This window comes from Corythoichthys intestinalis, chromosome 6 (assembly GCF_030265065.1).
Source record: "Corythoichthys intestinalis isolate RoL2023-P3 chromosome 6, ASM3026506v1, whole genome shotgun sequence".
Taxonomy (NCBI): Eukaryota; Metazoa; Chordata; class Actinopteri; order Syngnathiformes; family Syngnathidae; genus Corythoichthys; species Corythoichthys intestinalis.
Window position 1 is genome coordinate 52569174 of NC_080400.1, and position 19463 is coordinate 52588636.

General features: G+C 39.0%; 2 protein-coding genes across 7 annotated transcripts; one reads left to right on the forward strand and one right to left on the reverse strand.

Annotated features, from left to right (window-relative positions):
- Positions 1-1075: 1075 nt before the first annotated feature.
- folr (folate receptor) lies at positions 1076-10456 on the reverse strand. Of its 6 annotated transcripts, none has more exons than XM_057838022.1 (6): positions 10251-10456; positions 6195-6394; positions 3133-3268; positions 2836-3024; positions 2630-2765; positions 1076-1364 (listed from the first exon to the last, which is right to left on the reverse strand). In XM_057838022.1, exons 3-6 carry the CDS (start codon positions 3262-3264, stop codon positions 1093-1095), a joined length of 729 nt encoding a protein of 242 aa, XP_057694005.1. In that variant the 5' UTR covers positions 3265-3268; positions 6195-6394; positions 10251-10456; the 3' UTR covers positions 1076-1092. The 6 variants fall into 6 exon arrangements, with proteins under 6 accessions (XP_057694005.1, XP_057694003.1, XP_057694007.1 ...); XM_057838020.1 differs by having other exon boundaries at positions 6195-6400; XM_057838024.1 differs by having other exon boundaries at positions 3133-3223; positions 6195-6400; positions 10251-10455.
- On the forward strand, positions 10426-16132 carry anapc15 (anaphase promoting complex subunit 15). Its single transcript, XM_057838026.1, has 4 exons — positions 10426-10800; positions 10974-11033; positions 15366-15509; positions 15597-16132. Exons 1-4 carry the CDS (start codon positions 10681-10683, stop codon positions 15642-15644), a joined length of 372 nt encoding a protein of 123 aa, XP_057694009.1. The 5' UTR covers positions 10426-10680; the 3' UTR covers positions 15645-16132.
- Positions 16133-19463: the final 3331 nt, after the last annotated feature.

The following is a 19463-nucleotide window of genomic DNA, read 5'->3' on the forward strand; positions in this document are numbered from 1 at the left end:
GTATCTCATAAGTGTAATCAGTTGATTGCAGTCAGGTGCTGCTTGTTTTAGCACAAACTTCATTGGTTAAACTGCCTGTGCTCGATTGGTAGGAACAAAAACTAGGACCCACAGCGGCCCTTGAGGACAGGTTTGGACACCCATGGCTTAAACAATAATGGAACATTAATGGAAGAATGAATTGAAAAGTTTATCAGTTTGTTTTGCAGGAAAACCTGAGGCCGTCTGTCAGACAGTTGAAGCTAAAAAGAGGATGGATGCTGCAACAAGACAACGATCCAAAACGCAGAAGTAAATCAACTTCAGAATGGTTTTGGAAGAGCAAAATACACGTTTTGGAGTGGCCAAGTCAAAGTCCAGACTTGAACCCCATTGAGATGCTGTGGCATGACCTAAAGACAGCGATTCATACCAGACATTCCAGGAATCTGACTGAACTACAGCAGTTTTGTAGAGAAGAATAGACCAAGATTAGTCCTGATCGAAGTGCCAGACTGATCTGCAGCTACAGGAAGCGTCTAGTTGAAATCATTGCTGCCAAAGGGGGTGTAACAAAATATTAAATGTGATGGTTGACTTACTTATTTTTCCCCCTTCTGCCATTGTTTGCATAGCATCCTCATTAAAAAATGAAAACCTATAAATGTTTGGGTGGTTTTAGTTAAAGCAGACACGTTTTTTTCATCTGTGTGATTTTGACAAAGATCAGCTTACATTTGATGGTGATTTTATGCAGAAATGAGAGAAATTCCAAATATTTCAGATACTTTTTCATACCACTGTAGAAGTCAAGTTAAAAAAATCAGGAAGGATATACTTTACAAACTGCCAAATCAATGCTGACGCGGCAGCTGTTGTTTTCAGATTTCTGAGTAAACCATATAAAAGACATACACTATTGATCATACATTCACCAATTGATAAACAACTACTGTTTTGTTTGTGAGTTTTCTCACAGACAGAAAACACCCAAACTATACGCGATACCTAAAAAATTGGAATAAAAATCCCACAACAACAGTAGAAATGATTTCACCTTTATTAACCTGCCCAGAAACAAGAGGTACAGGCAAGGAGAAAGGTACTCGCTATTTACACCAGCATAGAAAGAGACGAGGTAACCAGGAAGAGTATTGATGTGACTGAAAAACTAGAGAGTTTCTGAGTATTGTTAATGTAATACTCGGCTACTTTTGTGTTCGGATTTGGCCCAGTGAACCAGAGCTGCATGCAACGCCCGGATGTCTTGGGAAGTGTAGTGTACAGGTAAGAGTTAGACCAGATCAGTTCACACATGGATTTAGGCGTCGGGTAGATATCAGTCCACTTTTTGCATTTGCTTTCAACAGGGCAGTGGTTAATACCTGTAATGTAGAAAGAATATTATTTTTGTTTTAGTTTGTCATCGTTAAAGCGCAAGACAAAACCTTGATCAAGTGGATGCCAGTGGAAAATATCTTGTATAATGAAGGGAAAACACAGAACTTCATTTTTTGATGTGTAATAGTGAAGAAGGATATCTCTAATGTTTTCTGGAAGTCGGCAAAATAGCATATGTTATACATATTTTAATGCTTGTACTATTTTAGCTAATTTAGCCAAATGAGAGTTTCTCAGATTGTCTTGCCTATCCGTCACACATTGGCTACCCTCTGTGCTATGCGCCATCAACGGTATATACATGCTTTAATGCAGGGAGGGGTCAGCAACCCAAAATGTTGGAAGAGCCATATTGGACAAAAAAAAAAAAAAAAAACCCCAGAACAAAACAAATATATGTCTGAGCTGCAAAAAATTAAAAGCCTGATATAAGCCTGATAATGAATGCAACACATGCTGTATGTACCTATATTAGCTATATTCGCCTATTATCAAAAATGACTACCAGTAGGTTGGGCACAAATACATAACGAGCCTTTATGATTACCGTATTTTCCGCACTATAAGGTGCACCGCATTATAAGGCACACCTTCAATGAATGGTCCATTTTAAAACATTTACCATATACAATGCGCACCGCATTATAAGGAGTAGAATACCTGTAGACACTACAGTACAGGCTGGGGTTACGTTATGCATCCATTAGATAGAGCTGCACTCCCGAGTTGCTGTGAGACCTTTTGCAGCTCAATATTGATTCATATATAAGGTGCACTGCTGGCTTTTGAGAAAATTTAAGGCTTTTGACACACCAAGTGACTACTCTGTTGTACAATGCTGCCTCAAGTTTAACTTCATTACAGTTTTAATGAATTAGAATCATGTTTGTCCTCCTACAGAAACCATATTGAAAATATATATATATATTTCCCTCCCCAACCTGTTTCCATTTTCAAACATTTTTGAAAAAGCTCCAGGGAGCCACTACAGCAGCGCTGAAGAGCCACATGCTGCTCCAGAGCTGTTGGTTGCTGACCCCTGCTTTAATGTAGCAAGAAAGTGAAGCAGGCTTTGTCTGAGTCTCAGACGGGAAACGGAGAAAGACAGAGACATTGCACAGGTACAGAAACTATAAAGAGTGTCTGCCTATTTTCTTAGCTAACATACAGTAAGTGCAGTCCATTCAGTATCCTCAGGTTACATGATTTTGCATGTAACACAGAAAAAGTCATGCTGGCGAGAACAAACCTGAACTCCAGTCCCATCCTTTGTGCCAGTTTTCCTTGCATGTCATATCATTTTTGCAGTCCTCCCACCACATGTTGCAGTCCTCTACACACAGTGGTACATTCAAAATTCGCTCCTTGCGCCAATCCTGGTCCACCTACATGCAGAAAAAAAAATCAATATATGTATGAATTGATTGACATAAGCAGCAGCACGGCCATACCAACCGGTTGTATCCAAGGCCCAAGGTGGGGTGAGCACTCATAGAAACAAGTGTCTTGAACGAAGTGCCTCTTGCACTTAGGGCTCATAGCGCCACAATGATCCCAGTTGAAGTTGTACAGATAGGAGTTATCATTGTGCGCTTCGGCGCTTGTATTTGCTGTGCAGCATGCATTGTCACGCCACGGCGCACACTAAAAATGAAGTGAAGAACTCGATGAGAACTTTCAACTTTTTATAGCAATTGCCAATGACAATGGAAAGAGAATGAGATATGCACCAATCACATTCATATCCATCACCTGAAGGTAAAGTTTTCCCTCAGGGCCAGGCTTTACTTTGTGATGTTTGGCATCCATACACATATTGAGTTTGTCCTCAGATAGGCAGGTCCTGGAGAGGGCGAGTAGTAAGACTAAAGCAACACCCCACATGGCTCTGCAGCAGAAAGTTAGTGCGATCACCAACAATAGAGCAAATCATACACTGTGTGTGGGTTTATACATATACCTGTTTGTTTGTTGTTGTTTTTTTAAACCTGTAAACATTTTTTTTTTAAAAGATTTACCGGAACATTGCATGTATGCGAGAGTATAATAGGAACTCCTAAATTCTAAACATGGGTTATTCATACCATTTATTTTTTTAAAAATGGTTGACACGCTCAGTTAATGTCAAGTGATTTTTTTGGGATAAGGAGTCTCTTCTTTATTTTTCCAGCATTTTATATCTACCGTATTGGCCCGAATATAAGACGGTGTTTATTGCATTGAAATAAGACTGAAAAATAGGGGGTCGTCTTATATTCGCGGTCTAGACATTATACCTATTCACGACGCTAGATAGCGCCAGATATCATTGAAACAATGTTCTGTCATAACAGATCTCAGCTACTCTCAAGTTAAACCAGTCTGCATTATTTAATTAATTGCAATGTTTTTCCTTATTCAGATTTGTTGACTACAGTTAGTTAGACTTCACTCTGATGGTTAATGCAGTTATTGCAATTTTGTTGTTTTATCACAATAGATTTGGTTTATTTACATTTCAAAAACCAGAAGCCATTCATTTACGAATGTGATTGCACTTTAGTTTACATATTTAAATGTTAAGATATTAAGATTTAAATGAGGCAAAATAACATGGTTTTCTCTTACATATATTGTTATAATCATTTGTTTAGGATGTACTGTAATTATTTTCTGTATAAAAATTAATTTGGTGTTCAAAAAGTCTCTTTTCAAACTTCAGTCTTGAAAAAGAGGGGGTCGTCTTATAATCAGGGCTGTCTTATATTCGGGCCAATACGGTATTTTGGGAGCATTAGTTGTACGTGCTTTACACTGAAAACAGTACCAGAATCACCAATTTCATGTGAAAGACTGATCGGTAATTAACTGTAAATAAAAATGACAAATTCAGTCCAAGTCCAAAATGCTAATTGCAATTACCGGTACTTAAACTTTGCCTTCCAAATGACAGTTTTATAATGTGCTCAAATGTCACATTGTTCCTTCTTTTGTTTTCAGCTAGATCAGGGGTGGGCAACCCAAAGCACCAGAGCCACATGTGATTCTTTGATTCATCTAATGCAGCTCATTTTTTAAAAATAAAAAAATAAGTACAATTAGTCCCCGGGTTAAAACTTAAACGACTTACATGATTTTGACTTTACAACACCAAAGTATTGTCCGCCATTTTTTTCTCCAGTCTTTTTTTTGTTTTGTTTTTTTAGCTGCTTAAACAGTACCTTATTGAACCTCACAGTCTCTTTTTGTTATCTTAAGTTGTCATTATTTCAAGCATTAACACAAATTCATACAACAACAGTCTTCTTTTGGGCTTTTAGACACATAATTATTCATTCATTACTCAACACATACACAAGTTGGATGTAGTCTGTAGGAAATCATCCAGATAAATAATTTAACTATTAAAAAACATTTATCATTTGTCAAATAGCACTAATCAAAAATGAGTACAGTGTATGGTGCTCATGCTTTAAACCAGAACACCGTGGAACTTAAAGGAAATAAGGAAAAAAACAAACGTAGAGCTGAAGGTAGTTTTTGATAATGAAGGAAATTGTTTACCTTATGGCACAAGTTTCCAAGTTGTTCAGAACTCAAGAAACTATCCGAAAATACACCCTTAGTAGTGTTTGCGGAATATGAGCGAGTGTGACCAAAGATTAGAAATGGCCCTCTTATGGAAATGATTGTCACAATGTAGATGTTTCCAAAGTCTAAAGTCTTCCGAAAGTGTGTGTGACTGTAGAATGGAAATGATAACGGAATTTATTATGTCTCCATGTGAGGTTATTTAGTCTTATCTCAAGGTTTACACCAAGGCATAAGCACAAAATGGCAAGATGACCTGGGAATTACATTTAATGTAAGTTAAATGGTACAAATTATATGGGGCTTTGCCTTGCAAACATTCAACGCTTCTTGTCCTACAATTTTAGACTAAATCACATAAATTACACATAAAAATTTTTTTTTTAAAAAAAGGACGGTAAGTGGCATAAAAGTTGTATACAGAATTTGGCAAAAACTTACAGTTCTCCCAAAATTCGCCAAAAACTGTGTCATTCATTTCTAATGGGATGCCACTGACAGCCATGTATGTTTAAATTTCCCATTCATTTTCTATAGCAGGAAAACATAAGTTCTTGTTATTTTGGACCATTTACCATTACAGCCCATTGACATTCAACTAGCGCCCAAGTAAGTCAATGCCATTGACAGCCATGAATGTCCATACCATTGACAGCCGTGTACGTCCAAATTTCCCATTCATTTCCAATGGCTTTTACATTGCATTGACGCCCATGTACACAGATGCCAATGAGGGCTATGCTATATTGACGGCCATATATTTCGATTCTATTGATGCCAATGTACTTGGATTCTACTGACGTATATGTAAGTCAACGAATGCTATTGATGGCAATGTGCGTCCAAATTTCCCATTCATTTTCAATGGCTAAAAAACCAGTGTGCCCCAATCAATAGGAAGTGACCTGATATCAACAGGAAGTGTCCCCGAAATGTTCCGAAAACAACAGGGAGTGACCCAATACCAATAGCACGTTTGCGTGGCACCGGCAGACTATTCTCTCTGTATTTTTCAAACACTGTGAGAAGAGTCTGGGACCCATCTCCTTATTGGCCTCTGGAGCCAGAACGAAATCATCCGTGCAATCAGATTCGTTTATTTGCGTAACGTGTTCTTAACGAGCAATGTTACTGATGCGCGTTGGAAGTCGTCTCAACGACAACGCAGATGGCGAACGGGATAGTCGAGAATACAGTACGTTCCAATCCGCGGTAGATTCAGTTTTAAATGACCAAAAACTCACCAAGTCGCTAAAAGTCTGTCTCAGGCTAGCCATGTTGAATTCCGTTCTCCACACTCCTCGTATGTTTATTCCCACGCACTAGAGTTTCTTGTCGCTTTATCAACGGCACGTCCGCCCGTCGCTGATTGGTCCACTCTGCTGTCTGTTTGCTGTGGCTTGCTCCGCCCTGGGAATTTGATCTACCAGACGGTCGCCAGACCCTATAGCTGGAACAGCGGTGAGTCTGGTGTACCAGGTAAACAGCACGTGTCCCTGACGTGTCCCCAAATCAACAGGAAGTGACCTGATAGATCTGTATCTACCACAGCAAAGCCTCATCGTAATTCCTCCAGAAATTGCTGTATCTAGCTATGAGAAATGTACAACTATTTTCATACAGAGTTTTGTGTCTTTACAGTCATTGGCCATATTAAAAAAGTTAATGACACAAGTAAATCATTTATGAGCTTTCCATTTGCAAAAATGTGCCTTTTTATCTTTTTAAACAAGAATTTTGAGTGCTAATTCTTGATTTACAGCAACAGTGTTACAGATGTACTTTTTACAGTTGACTATTAAGCAGTGTAATTACGTTAATTAAGTTAATAAGGGCGTTAGAATATAACCGCGTTACTAACAGCGTTATTATCTTCAGTAGTGAGAAATTTAATTAATTACTTTTCTCATCTTGGCAACACCATTACCGTTACTGAGGCGGGAAAGGCGTGTGTTACTATGCGTTACTGTGTTGGTTGAATGACGCGAGAAAAGTCTGAGAGAGACGGACTCACGGGGACGAGAGAGCAGAGCAGGAGTGGGGAGGAGGCAAGGGAGTTGTGACGGCGTTGCAAACGCGATGCTAGGTGGCTCCAATAATACCTGACTGTAGCCGATAGCCTACAAACTCGCCCACCCCACATGATGCTACGGTAGATATCACATAATATAGAACTAGATGCAAATGACAGACAGGGCAGCATTAGCAACATGTATAAAGAACTAGATGTGTTAGTAAACAGCCTCCATCTTAAAGCAGTAGACCTCTCAGAAAGGCTCTGTTGTAGAGAAACTTCCTCGCGAACCTGTGTTTTTATCTAAAATGCTCCTAAATCGGCAAAATCTTGACTTAAATCTATCTTTAAATGATGAAACAGTTTTAAAACTTACACGTGTCGAAAGTAGACAGATCGGAACTAATGCGAAAACGGGAGCAATTTTAACAACTTTAACGGTTGATTCACAACATTAAATGACTTCCACACATAGCAAAGGTTACTATCTAGTTATTGCAATTCTCGCAGTCGGCGTGATGTCACGATGACGTCATTTCGCACAGCAACGTGTCGCCATTTTGAGATGGGGGCATGCACAGGTAAACATCCGTAGACAAACGTTGTCTGAAATTCATATTTATTTCAGCTGTGTTTTGCGTCTTTTTTTCATAAAAACATTTTAAACATGACTTATTATCACAAGTCACTGCCGACAGACGCGAGGCGGCGATACAACTTAAAATTAGCGTGTATTGGCCTGCAAATCTGTCCATGCAAAGTCCCAGCTGATAGCTGGATAAACAATCCAAAGGAATTGCCTGCAGTGGAGTTCGGAAACATCTACAACTACCTCATAAAGTCACCAAGTAAGTTGACCTTTATCAATTATGTGGAATATGTACTGTGTGGAATTAAGAAAACCGGTAGTATATACGGAGTGATTATTTCTGCCGTAACCGGTAATTCGCCTCCAAGCGTTATTTAGCCGTGAACACGTTACGGCAAAATAACCAATTCCCACCAGGCCAATAATATACCGGTTGACCGATCAGAGCAGTTCACGGCAAAAGAATAATAACGCTTTGCGAGTTGTCGGTTACGGTAATAATAACCACTGCCTAGTCTATTGAATCCCAGCAGCTAATTGGGGCAAAAAAAAATCTATTAAAGTTTACTCACCAGTAATAAAATGTCGGCTGCAAACGTAAATGTGCCTGGATTTAGGTTCCTACTGGCGAGAATGGTCCACGGAACCGTCTTCTTTTACTGTTCCTAGATTGATTGCTTTCAGCCATTTGCATGCCCTTTTCTTCTCACGAGGAAGAATGAAGAACTTCAAATACGGCTCCGAAGTCTTCCTTGTCTTACAACCCGCAACACGGCAACTTTTAGTCATTCCGACAGAAAAAAAGACCGCAAATAAGACGAAAGTTCGACACGTTTGTACTAGGGTTGGGAATCTCTGGCATGAAGCCGATTCGATATGTATCTAGATACACAAGTTACGATTCGATTAAAAACAATACATTTTTAAGGCCGAGCGATTCGATACGATTCGATACAGTGTAAGAACGATACGGTTCGATAGAGTGAAAACGATACGATAGTAAATATTTGTTGTGTGTGTTTGTACAGTATTTTAAACATATAAAAAGACCACATTTCTAATATAGGAAAATTAAACAACAAAATTTCATACCAATGTTGTTTTATTTTTTTATGAAAAAAAAATAAGGCTTACTATATGACCGTCATTTTGTTGGATGGGAATGATAATAAAATAAGACAACAATAAAGTGCAGTAATTCAATTACTGTATTTCCTGGTGTTTTTAACACAAGAGGTAAGTAATTTAAGTGCAAACTTTCAACGTAAACATCTTACAAAAAAAAAAAAAAAAATTATATGCAGCAGCTCTAGAAAAAAAAGAATTGAACCTGCTAGTGTTATCATAAATAAATAATAAATTATTCTTTACGACTGGTATAACTGGGGGAATAAAAACATGGCATCTTAGACAGGTCAATAATCATTACTAGTTTAACCTAATACACAGCAAATTCATTCACTTATGCCTGTGCTTCCTCATTACTGTCCATATCTTTTTTTGAAGGGCAGATTTTTCTTGAGGAAGATCAACTAATCCACATGTTCATGTTTAAGTAGACTGCATTTCATGGAAACAATCTGCCACCCTTTCCACCATTGTAGTGGGTTATTTTTCAGGGTTAAAAACTCACGATCTCTGTACCACTCCACACTTCACACAAGCTCTGTCCCATGCGAACAGATCTGGCTGCCTTCATCACTTCAAAGTCCGACTTTTGTTTTCCTGGGTGCGTTGAAAATCAATCGCTGCACGTCGCTGGCGTCGGTGATCAGTGATCACACTGTCCATTGTTTAAGCATGTTGCTTCGTTGCCACGACTAGTTTCGTTTTGGGCTGTGACGAAAACGCTACGGAGCGTGTGTTACAGTGGTTTCGTTAGCTCTCGCGTTGTTATGACACGCCCGTGACGACCGGGTAATGACGGCGACTAGTAGCGGTTCTGCCGAAATGCATGGGAAGTTGAGGCAATCACTACTGTGAATAGTGCTAGTCCATATTATATCATGTGTGCGGTCTCGATCTAAGTGCGCTGTGTGGTGAATGACACAAGCCCAGCATGTGAAGTAAAAGCAAAATTATTATAATATTAAGCAATGCATTGAACAAGGCATTAGAAGCCGATTCTTGTGCTCGCGATAGCCGAATTCTATCTCTACTATCGGTTCATTGAATATTTAATGGCTAATTACTGTCGAATGGTGAGTTTACTATCGATACATCTTTATCTCTCACCTGTAAAACCGGATATCCGGTCGTATCGGTTTATCGTTCTCAAGCTTAGTTTGTACTACAATGCACGACAGAGCAACTGCTTGAAACTCGCGCTTTGCCCCCATTTCAATATGGCGACGCTTTGTTGTGACTGGTGACGTCATTAATGCCCGGATGTCCGACTGCGAGAATATTCGCAATACCCCTGTGTCTATTTAAGTTTAGAGTAAAGAATTGGGCTAGGGCCAGTTGTCCCAAAAACCCTTTAAACTGCACGTTGTGTGACCTTTTTTTCCCTTTTTTTTTTTTTAGAAAAAAAAAGAAAATTATCACCAGTTACATTGCCAAGTTAGTAATTACTCTTACATTCAGTTAACTGAGTTACTAACGCAATTACTTTTTGGGAGAAGTCATTTGTAACTGTAATACATTACTTTTTAAAAATAAGATTAACAACACTGCTATTAAGAATATCATACTTACCCAATGCATGTAAAAGATCTGGTTCATGTTGAAATTGTCTTTCTGATTATAACTTTACGTAAATATAAGACATAAACAATACTGAACTAGCCAGCATCACTTTAACCGTGAACTTTAAAATGTTATCTTCTGGGCCCTTGGTTCCACCACCAGAGCGGAACCTTTTAGCAACGAAATCCAACCGGAAATGGTCGGACCTCGTTTCGTGAACATCCATAACTTCCTATTTTTGTTTTGAATTTTTGAAAATAGAGGTCCCAGTAGCAGGCTAATCAGCTGTTCGAATTGCATGGTGACCTTAGTAATGTATTAGTCTTTATGTGCTTGGCTCGTTGTTAGTTATTATCACCGATAAACGAGAAGACGTAGGTACACGCGTTCCAACGTGCCGCCGTGGCGTCAAGGAGTTTCGGCGATCCCTAAAGCCGACATGTCTACGCTTTTCCCTTCGTTGTTTCCCCGAATTACTGAGTCTTTATGGTTCAATTTAGACCGACCCTGCGTAGATGAAACGGAACTGCAGCAGCAGGAACAGCAGCATCAAACCTGGGTAGATGATTTTGATTCCCATTGTGCACTATTTTGAATGCTGAAAGTTCAGTTATCTGCATTTTGATGGGCTGCCATAGGATGAAACCTTTTTGTTCCATCGTGTATTTGATTTTAAGTTTGTATGACATATTGCAGTACAAAATGACGCTTTAATATTTTTCTTTACCTTAGTTGCAGAGCATTGCTGAGAAGGACAACAATACACTGCCAATTGGGAAAACCATTTTTGAGGTAACAATATTATTAGTGTTGCACCGATACAAATTTTTGGCCCCGAAACCGATTCCGCTCCAGTGTGTGGTATTTCCCCGATGCCGATACTGTACCAATACCACTTTTATTGAAAACATCACAAAAGATAAGCGTCTCAGAAGATGAATTAATATTTTTACTAATAAATTACTGCATACACTGCTGGCCAAAAGTATTGGCATCCCTGCAATTCTGTCAGATAATGCTCAATTTCTATCAGAAAATGATTGCAATTACAAATGTTTTAGTAGTAGTATCTTCATTTATTTTGCTTGCAATGAAAAAACACACAAAAAACATTAAATCATTATCATTTTACAATAAACTCCAAAAATGGGGACGGACAAAAGTATTGGCACCCTCAGCCTAATATTTGGTAGCACAACCGCTCAACCACTAAAATGATCTGTCACACCGTAGTACGGGATTTGCTATTATTTTTCATGTGTCAAAAATGCAGCCAAAAGTGTCGCGGCAGCGCTCACCCCTTCCCCTGTTTGTTACTTTGTGTGTCAGTGGCGCTATTCCAGTGAACCCAAAAACAAAACACAAGGCGTACTTTTCTTCAATTTATTGAGCTCTCAAATCCTGGTAATGGAAATATACAAAATGAATACATTTAAAACGTTGTACAATAGTATTTTTCCATGTGTGAGTAGCTTCAACTGATTAGCACCATGAAAAAGTTTGTCAAAAACAAAACACATTTTCCTTACAAATTCAAAATACAAACTAATTAAAAACTTACAAAGACGAATGTTAGCCTAGGCTTAGCTGGAAGAGCAACTTGGTCTCGAAGTCTCACAACCGCTGAGGGAGAAACAAGCTTTAAGTGGAAAAAAGGATAGAGTCAAAGATCGCTAATTGCGACAGATGATCTTGCCCTAAGCACAAATTCACGTTCGCTGGTCGAGAGGAGGTCTCAGTCCCAATATTTTTTTCAGATGAATGCATTTGCCACCATATTTGATTTGGTGAGTAACGTTTCAAATTTCAATCCTTTTCATATTTTGCTGTATAACAAAGTTACTGCCGTTTGTTGCAACTTGCGTCGAACACTGCGAGAGCTAGCCAAATCTCCGGTGAAAAAATAGCTCCTATTAAGTTAGCGTCAAGCTTGTGTATTTAACGGTAATATAAAAGAAGAAATGCAAGCTTCTTTCTAATATCGCTGTAATTGGTATTTCGGGGACGTGTGGTGCCTTTTTTTCAGTGTAACATTCGTGCACAGTGTTAAACACCTAACTCGTTTAGCTTCAAAGTAAACTTTTGTTTCTAAATAAAACATGGCCAGCGCAAGGTATATGTGTCTGTGGTGCCTCCTGCAGATTACTGAAACACATTGTGTTTAGACAGAGCTCAATATTTTGTTGGGTTGTACAGTGTAACGGTGTTCGGCAATTCCTTGTTATGCGGTGAAACGTCCTACACAATGCTCAGCGCGCTTGCGCAAACATTTGCATGCATGCGCACATCATTTAAAAGCGGCGAGTACTCACTATTTTTGTTTTCACTAAGTTTTTTTTTTTGACCTTTTCATTCCCTCAAAAATACTTTTTGCATGTATTACCCTCCCATAGTTTTAACCATTGTGTTTTTTTGTGGTAGCTTTAAAGCAGTTGACCACATTAGTCATGTAGCGTATTTAAACCGTCCTTATTTGATATAACTACATTTAAGTCTTTCTTAAGGCATTTTTTAGTACATTCTGCCTGTATGCATTGAAACAAAACAAGTTGAGAGCACACGGTAGTACTTTGGGTGTGAAATTTGCCTCATATACAGTAGGACGTTTCGCCGATGTAGACATTTTGGCAAAACGCCGGAACATACGTCCTCCACACCGTTCTCACCTTTTTAATCCCTGACCCATTTTCATGCTTGATTTTGTCACACTCCTTCTCCGCACAGACCTTTAAAGGCTAAAGCAACATAGCATATTCTCTCTTGCCAAGATAAGAAGACAAATCTTACTGTGTGTCTCTCTAAACAAACAATGGGGAGCCTGGAGAGGACACTAGTGGGAGAATGGGGGGCGGGGCACAGCACGTCACATGAGTGTCACAAACAGACGACCGATGCAGGTAACTACATGTAAAATGTCACACATTGTGAACATATGATGGAAACTATGGCCCTCTTTCGTCTTGTCATACGAAAACTGCCATTTGTGTCGTTACGTTTCCGAGACACGTTTTTAGCTCGTTGTCGTGTCATCACCGTCATGAAAAAAATTGTTCGTCGATGAAATATTTTCGTTATAGTCATCGATGACGAAAACAACACTGGTATGTAGATTGTCGACAAAACTTATTTCCATATTTTTCGAACTATAAGTCGCACCTGAGTATAAGTCGCACCAGCCATAAAATTCCCAACGAAGAGGAATAAAACAAAAAAAGTGGAACGGGAGTATAAGTCGCATTTTGGGGGGGGAATTTACTTGATAAAATCCAACACATAGAACAGATATGCCATCTTGAAAGGCAATTTAATATAAAAATACAATAGAGAACAAGATGCTGAATAAGTGTACAGCATGATGTTACATGATGCATGAACAACGAAAGGCGAATATACTGTCCTCTAGAGCTGGGAATCTTTGGGCACCTAACGATTCGATTACGATTACGATTCAGAGGCTCCGATTCGATTATAAAACGATTATTGATGCACCCCCCTCCTTTTTTTTTTTTTTTTTTTTTTTTAATAAAGTTTTGTACATTAGTTCCAAAATTGTTCAAAAATACTCTCAGGCTAAACCAAACTACTATTTCAGTATCAAGTCAGTCCCCATTCTGTATCAGCAGCTTTAAACTACATTCAATTAATTTAATGTTGTGAATCAACCGTTAAAGTTGTTAAAATTGCTCCCGTTATTCCATAATTTCCCTTTTGTCTACTTTTGACATGTGAAAGTTTTAAAACTATTTTAAAGATAGATTCAAGTCAATATTTTACCGATTTAGGAGTATTTTAGATAAAAAGTTAATTAGGTTTGCTTGGAAGGTTCGCTACAACAGCAATGCAGGGAAGTTTACTGCTTTAAGATGGCGGCCGTTTACTAACGCCCGCATCTAGCTTTTTGCAGATGTGCTGCTACCGCTACCGAGTCTACAAACCATCTAGTCCTATATAAATGATATCTACCGTAACATTATGTAGCTTAGCTGTACTTGTAGCAGCTTTTCGGCAGCAGTCAGGTATGTTGTTGTGTTTTTTTATCTCGTGGCATGAGTTGAGCTAGAGCCGTGAGTTGAGCGTTGGCATTACCCGAGGGGCCGGTTAATGAGAAGCATAATGTTTAGCTACTCCCGCTCCGTTCTGTCCCGAAGCCCGCGCAGCGCGCTGAGTGTGTTGTACTTCCGCTTTACTTGGCATATTTCAATAATCGGAATTTGGATGTTTGTGAATCTTTCTCGAATCTTCCACGGCCGAATCGCCAATAATCTAAGAATCGGAAATTTTGCACACCTCTACTGTCCTCACCAGGACGCTACGGCTTGGTTCTGGCTATACAGCGAGCTAAACTCCCAAATGACGGATGCTGGACGTCCGTATAATCTGATGAATCAATTTCGTCCTCGATACGAAACGGGTTCGCATCAATGTAAATAAATGATAATTAGGTGCTATTACAGCAATGACACAAATGGTTAGCATGCGTTCACTAGCATTAGCACATCGTTCAAACAACCACTCAACTGGCTCTAAGTGTCCGATCGCGGGTGGAAAACACACAACAACAACAGAAAGATGATACACACAGGCGTTGCCTCTGTAGAGATATTTTACAAGCATAAACAATGAACGTAGGTTCGCAGCCGTCTCTCTCGCGCTCTCTCTCTCTCTCTCTCTGTCCCTCCCCCACTGACTCAGAGATGCTGCGTAGCTGTCCGTCTTCTGGCGTGTGAGCGCTTTTCTTCGCGTAAACAAGTGCGCCCCCATGTGGGCGTGAAAGCGCCACATACTAAAAGCATGCATTTCAATATAAAAAAGTCAAGAATACAATTGAAAACACATTGCCAAAGGCAGAACGCGAACGTGGCCATAGCTATTAAGAGTTATTCAGATAACTATAGCATAAAGGACACGCTAAGAAGTTTACCAAACCATCAGTGTCACTCCAAAACACCAAAATAACATGTGAAATGATATCATAATGTGTTAATAATTTCACACTTAAGTCGCTCCTGAGTACAAGTCGCACACCCAGCCAAACTGTAAAAAAAAAAAAAAAAACTGCGGCTTATAGTCCGAAAAATACGGTATGTGCTTTTTTTGTTCACCGTGTGTATTTCTTGGGTGCAGGGAGGGGGATATGAGGAGGAAGAGGAGGAGGACGATGAGGATGAAGAGGACAGTGAGGAGGATTCTGAAGATGAAGAGGACATGCAGGACATGGATGAGATGAATGATTACAACGAGTCACCTGATGATGGCGAGATCAATGAGGTGTTTTCGTACATCATAAATCATTGTAAATTTGTTGCACTTTATAGATGAAATGGTATAGCCTTTTTCTTTGCTTCTATTTATCAGGTGGACATGGAAGGACAAGACCAAGATCAAGACCAATGGATGATTTGACAAAGATTTTGGGCTCAAAGCTTCTCACCAAAACAGGACAGCAAAATCAGCTGGAAAAGACAGTTGACAATAACTTTTCCTTTATTTTTACTTAGGCAATGCGGCCAGCTACTTGGTGACAAACATTTCTGAAAGACTGCATTAGGCATCAGCTTTAAAATAATGACGGGAATTGCTTACTATAAGAGTTGCTCTTGGTACGCAGTTCCTCACAGGAGATTTTGCCTTTGGTTTTGCTTATCATCGTTTTGTGCTGTTTCAACACATGTCACCAGTGAACCTTGACTGTTAATATTGTCATATGCCACCTGTTAGACTTTCTACCTGACTGAACATCACCTTAAACACAGCTTTAAGACTTGCTAGTCATGGTCTGTGGTCATCATCTCATAAACATGTTGCAGTGACATTGGCATAGGTTTTCCATTTTGTTTTGTTACATGTGTTGTACTATAAATTACATGAAAATTTTATTAAACAATATTCTATATTTTATATTGTTTATTTTCTTTTCTCCCCGCTTATGGGATTAACACATTAGCAGTAATATTGTTTTTGTTAAACATTTAGACTTCCCTTGTTTTATTTTTAAATTGTGCTAATAGCGTACCGCACCAATGCTATTTTTAGACCGCAAGGCTGCGGGACGTCACCATCGTAAACCGGAAGGGGGGCAACATAGAAGCGCACTCGCATACAACCCATGCTAGTACTGCTTGTTTTCTGCCGATAATCTTTCAAAAGAGAACATGCCGAGTAAACACTGCTGCTATGGAACTTGTATAAACGACTCTAGACATTACGACCGTCCACATATGAAGGATGTTTTCTTCATACGTTTTCCCGAAGCCAAAAACTTAGAGGGGAAAAAATGTGAACAATGGATCAACTTGTGCGGACGTCCAAAAGATCAGTTTAATGCCAGCAAGGTGAAGCCGTTCACCTTCATATTTAGTAAACCTTTTGTCGGGAGGCATGGTCCTACAGATGACAATTTTGATCCATTGCCTTTCCGAAAAGGCGTTTTGCCGTGCTGCATCTGTCTGACAATGAATGACCTGAAGAAAAATATAATGTTATTTATAAATCGCAACAGTCATGTAGGCCTATTTTTCTACAATACTGATATATATTTTTTTAAATTAGCCATGTTTGGCCTCGGTCTTTTTGTAGTAAGCCTTTTCATGCCTACAGGTAGGCTCTAGATTTAACAGCTTTACCTTTTCTGTTGTAAAACAATCTTAGAGGGAAGTGTAAATATATTAATAGAATTTCTTACTAATGAAAAAAATGTGTTCGTTGGCTATTACTGAGTATTATTTGCGATCGCTACAAAAAAAAATAGCAATATAAATTACCCCCAAGAACGGTCAGAAACATGACAAAAAGAGGCTATTTTATCAACCAGAGGATATTATATATAAGAAGGACAGGGCATATGGTGGTCAAGGATAGCTTGTTGAAACGAGAATGTCATTGTCAGTGGCGTAAGGCAATGCACACAAGAAAAAGGTGTCGATAAAAAAGCTACCTCTGGATCAGGTCGGCTCTTTTTCCTGTCTTTTTCAGCCCTCGACACTCAAGCCATTTCTTTAACTGAACATTTGTATGGTCTTCAACATCTTTACCAGTTAATTTGGCACCAGGGACATCATTTTCGGACTGATTTGGTAAGTTTTGCTCAGTAAACATCTCGTTCGTACACTATTTACATGCATCTAGCATGAGGGACACATGCGAGTTTGACCCCCCTTAGCAACAGTTGCTAACGTCATGATTAACGAGCAAAGTTAACGTGTTGCGTGCGGTATGTTATTAGACTGAAGAGCAATTTCAGAAACATTTCCGTTTAGCATAGCTGGGAGCGACAATGAAATAGTAGCATAAATCCTTCTGTTGATTATAATTTAATGTAGAGCCACAACATTAAGGATTTCCTTATTTGAGAAATCAATTCTAAAACAGCCTTATGAGATGTTCACAATAATGTTGCTTAGCGTTTCCGTACTTAACATGTAATGTTAAAATTACATAAATTCATACTGTAGGATGATATAAAGTTGCCTGGGGCATTAAACTCTAGTGCTGAAAATGAGTCCAATTCCGCCCCTGGAATGACCACAGACAGTCATGGAAGAAATTATTGGCACCCCTGGAATTTTTCCAGAAAATACACAGTTTCTCCCAGACATTAACGCAATTACAAATGTTTTCATTATGAATGTGTTTGATTTTGGATTTGCATTGGAAAAACAAAAAAGCTTAAGAGAATAGCCAAAATGTACACAATTTTACACAGAATGCAAAAAATGGGCTGGTCAAAATTGTTAGCACCCTCAATATTTGTTTGCACATCCTTTAGAAGAAATAACAAAAAAGCAATCGCTTCCTAGGACCATCAACAAGTTTTGTGCACCTCTCAGACGGAATTTTGGACCACTCTCCTTTTGTGAACTCCAGGTCTCTCAGATTTGAAGGGTTCCTTCTTGCAACAGCAATTTTGAGATCATACAACCCCTAGCAAAAAGTACGGATTCACCAGTCTCGGACGAGCACTCACTCAGACATTTTATTATGTAGAACTCGGATAAAAAGCTAAAAAAAAAAAAAAAAAAAAAAAAAAAAAAAAGAATTAGTTCAAAACTGCAACTCTTTAGCATTCAGAAACACTAAAAGAAATGAATAAAAAACATTGTGGTGGTCAGTAAATGTTACTTTTATAGAGCAGGTTCAGGAAAATAAAAATAGAATCACTCCATTCTGAGGACAAAAATATGGAATCATGAGAAACAATGAAATAACAATCAAAACACATCTATAGTATTTAGTAGCACCACCTCTGGCTTTTATGATAGCTTGCAGTCTCTGAAGCATGGACCTGATGAGTGACAAACAGTATTCTTCATCAATTTGATGCTAACTCTCTTTGATTGTAGTTGTCAGATCATCCTTGCAGGTCGGAGCCTTGCTGTGGACCTTTTTTTTTTTTTTTTCAATTTCCACCACAGGTTATCAAAAGGGTTGAGATCTGGGCTATTTGCAGGCCATGGCATTGACTAGAAGAGTCTTTCTCCAAGGAATGCTTTAACAGTTTTAGCTCTGTGGCATGATGCATTGTCATCTTGGAAAATGACATATTTTAAATTAAAGGTATAAGAAAGCTGTCTAAAATTTCAATGTAAACTTGTGCATTTATTAAAGATTTAATCACAGCCATCTCCCCAGTGCCTTTGCCTGACATGCAGCCCCATATCATCAAGGAGTGAGGAAATTTTGATGTCTTCTTCAGGCAGTCATCTTTGTAAATGTCACTGGAACAGCACCAAACAAAAGTTACACCATCATCACTTTGACAAGAGTCAAGAATCTGCATTGGACAAGGTGTCAAGAGTCAAGAATCTACATTGGACACCATATAGCCCCAAGAAATGTTTGGAGACCAGTGCCAGAAAAAAAGAATGAGGCCTACAAAGAAAAGAACACAGTGCCTAATGTCAAAAATGGTGGCGGTCCAATGATGTTTTGGGGTTGTTTTGCTGCCTCCGGCACTGGGTGCCTTGACAGTGTACAAGGAGTCATGAAATATGGAGGCTATCAAAAAATTTTGGTTCGGAATGAAGGGTGTGGTGTCAGAAAACTGGATCTGCGTCAGAGCTCATGGGTGTTCCAACAGGACAATGACCCAAAACATACCTTCGATAGCACCAAGAAATGGTTGGAGACAAAGCACTGGAGAACACTGGCCATCAATGAGTCCAGATGTTAATCATATTGAACCCTGTGGAGAGATCTCAAAATTGCTGTTGCAAGAAGGCACCC

Excerpts from the sequence above, each read along its gene's own strand:
- folr (XM_057838021.1), bottom strand. The coding sequence starts at position 3,264 with ATGTGGGGTGTTGCTTTAGTCTTACTACTCGCCCTCTCCAGGACCTGC. Across the intron at positions 2,766-2,835 it reads TTGGGCCTTGGATACAACCG|GTGGACCAGGATTGGCGCAA; the intron begins GTTGGTATGGCC and ends TTCTGCATGTAG. Across the intron at positions 1,365-2,629 it reads AGGATGGGACTGGAGTTCAG|GTATTAACCACTGCCCTGTT; the intron begins GTTTGTTCTCGC and ends TCTACATTACAG.
- anapc15 (XM_057838026.1), top strand. The coding sequence starts at position 10,681 with ATGTCTACGCTTTTCCCTTCGTTGTTTCCCCGAATTACTGAGTCTTTA. Across the intron at positions 11,034-15,365 it reads TTGGGAAAACCATTTTTGAG|GGAGGGGGATATGAGGAGGA; the intron begins GTAACAATATTA and ends TCTTGGGTGCAG. Across the intron at positions 15,510-15,596 it reads ATGATGGCGAGATCAATGAG|GTGGACATGGAAGGACAAGA; the intron begins GTGTTTTCGTAC and ends TCTATTTATCAG.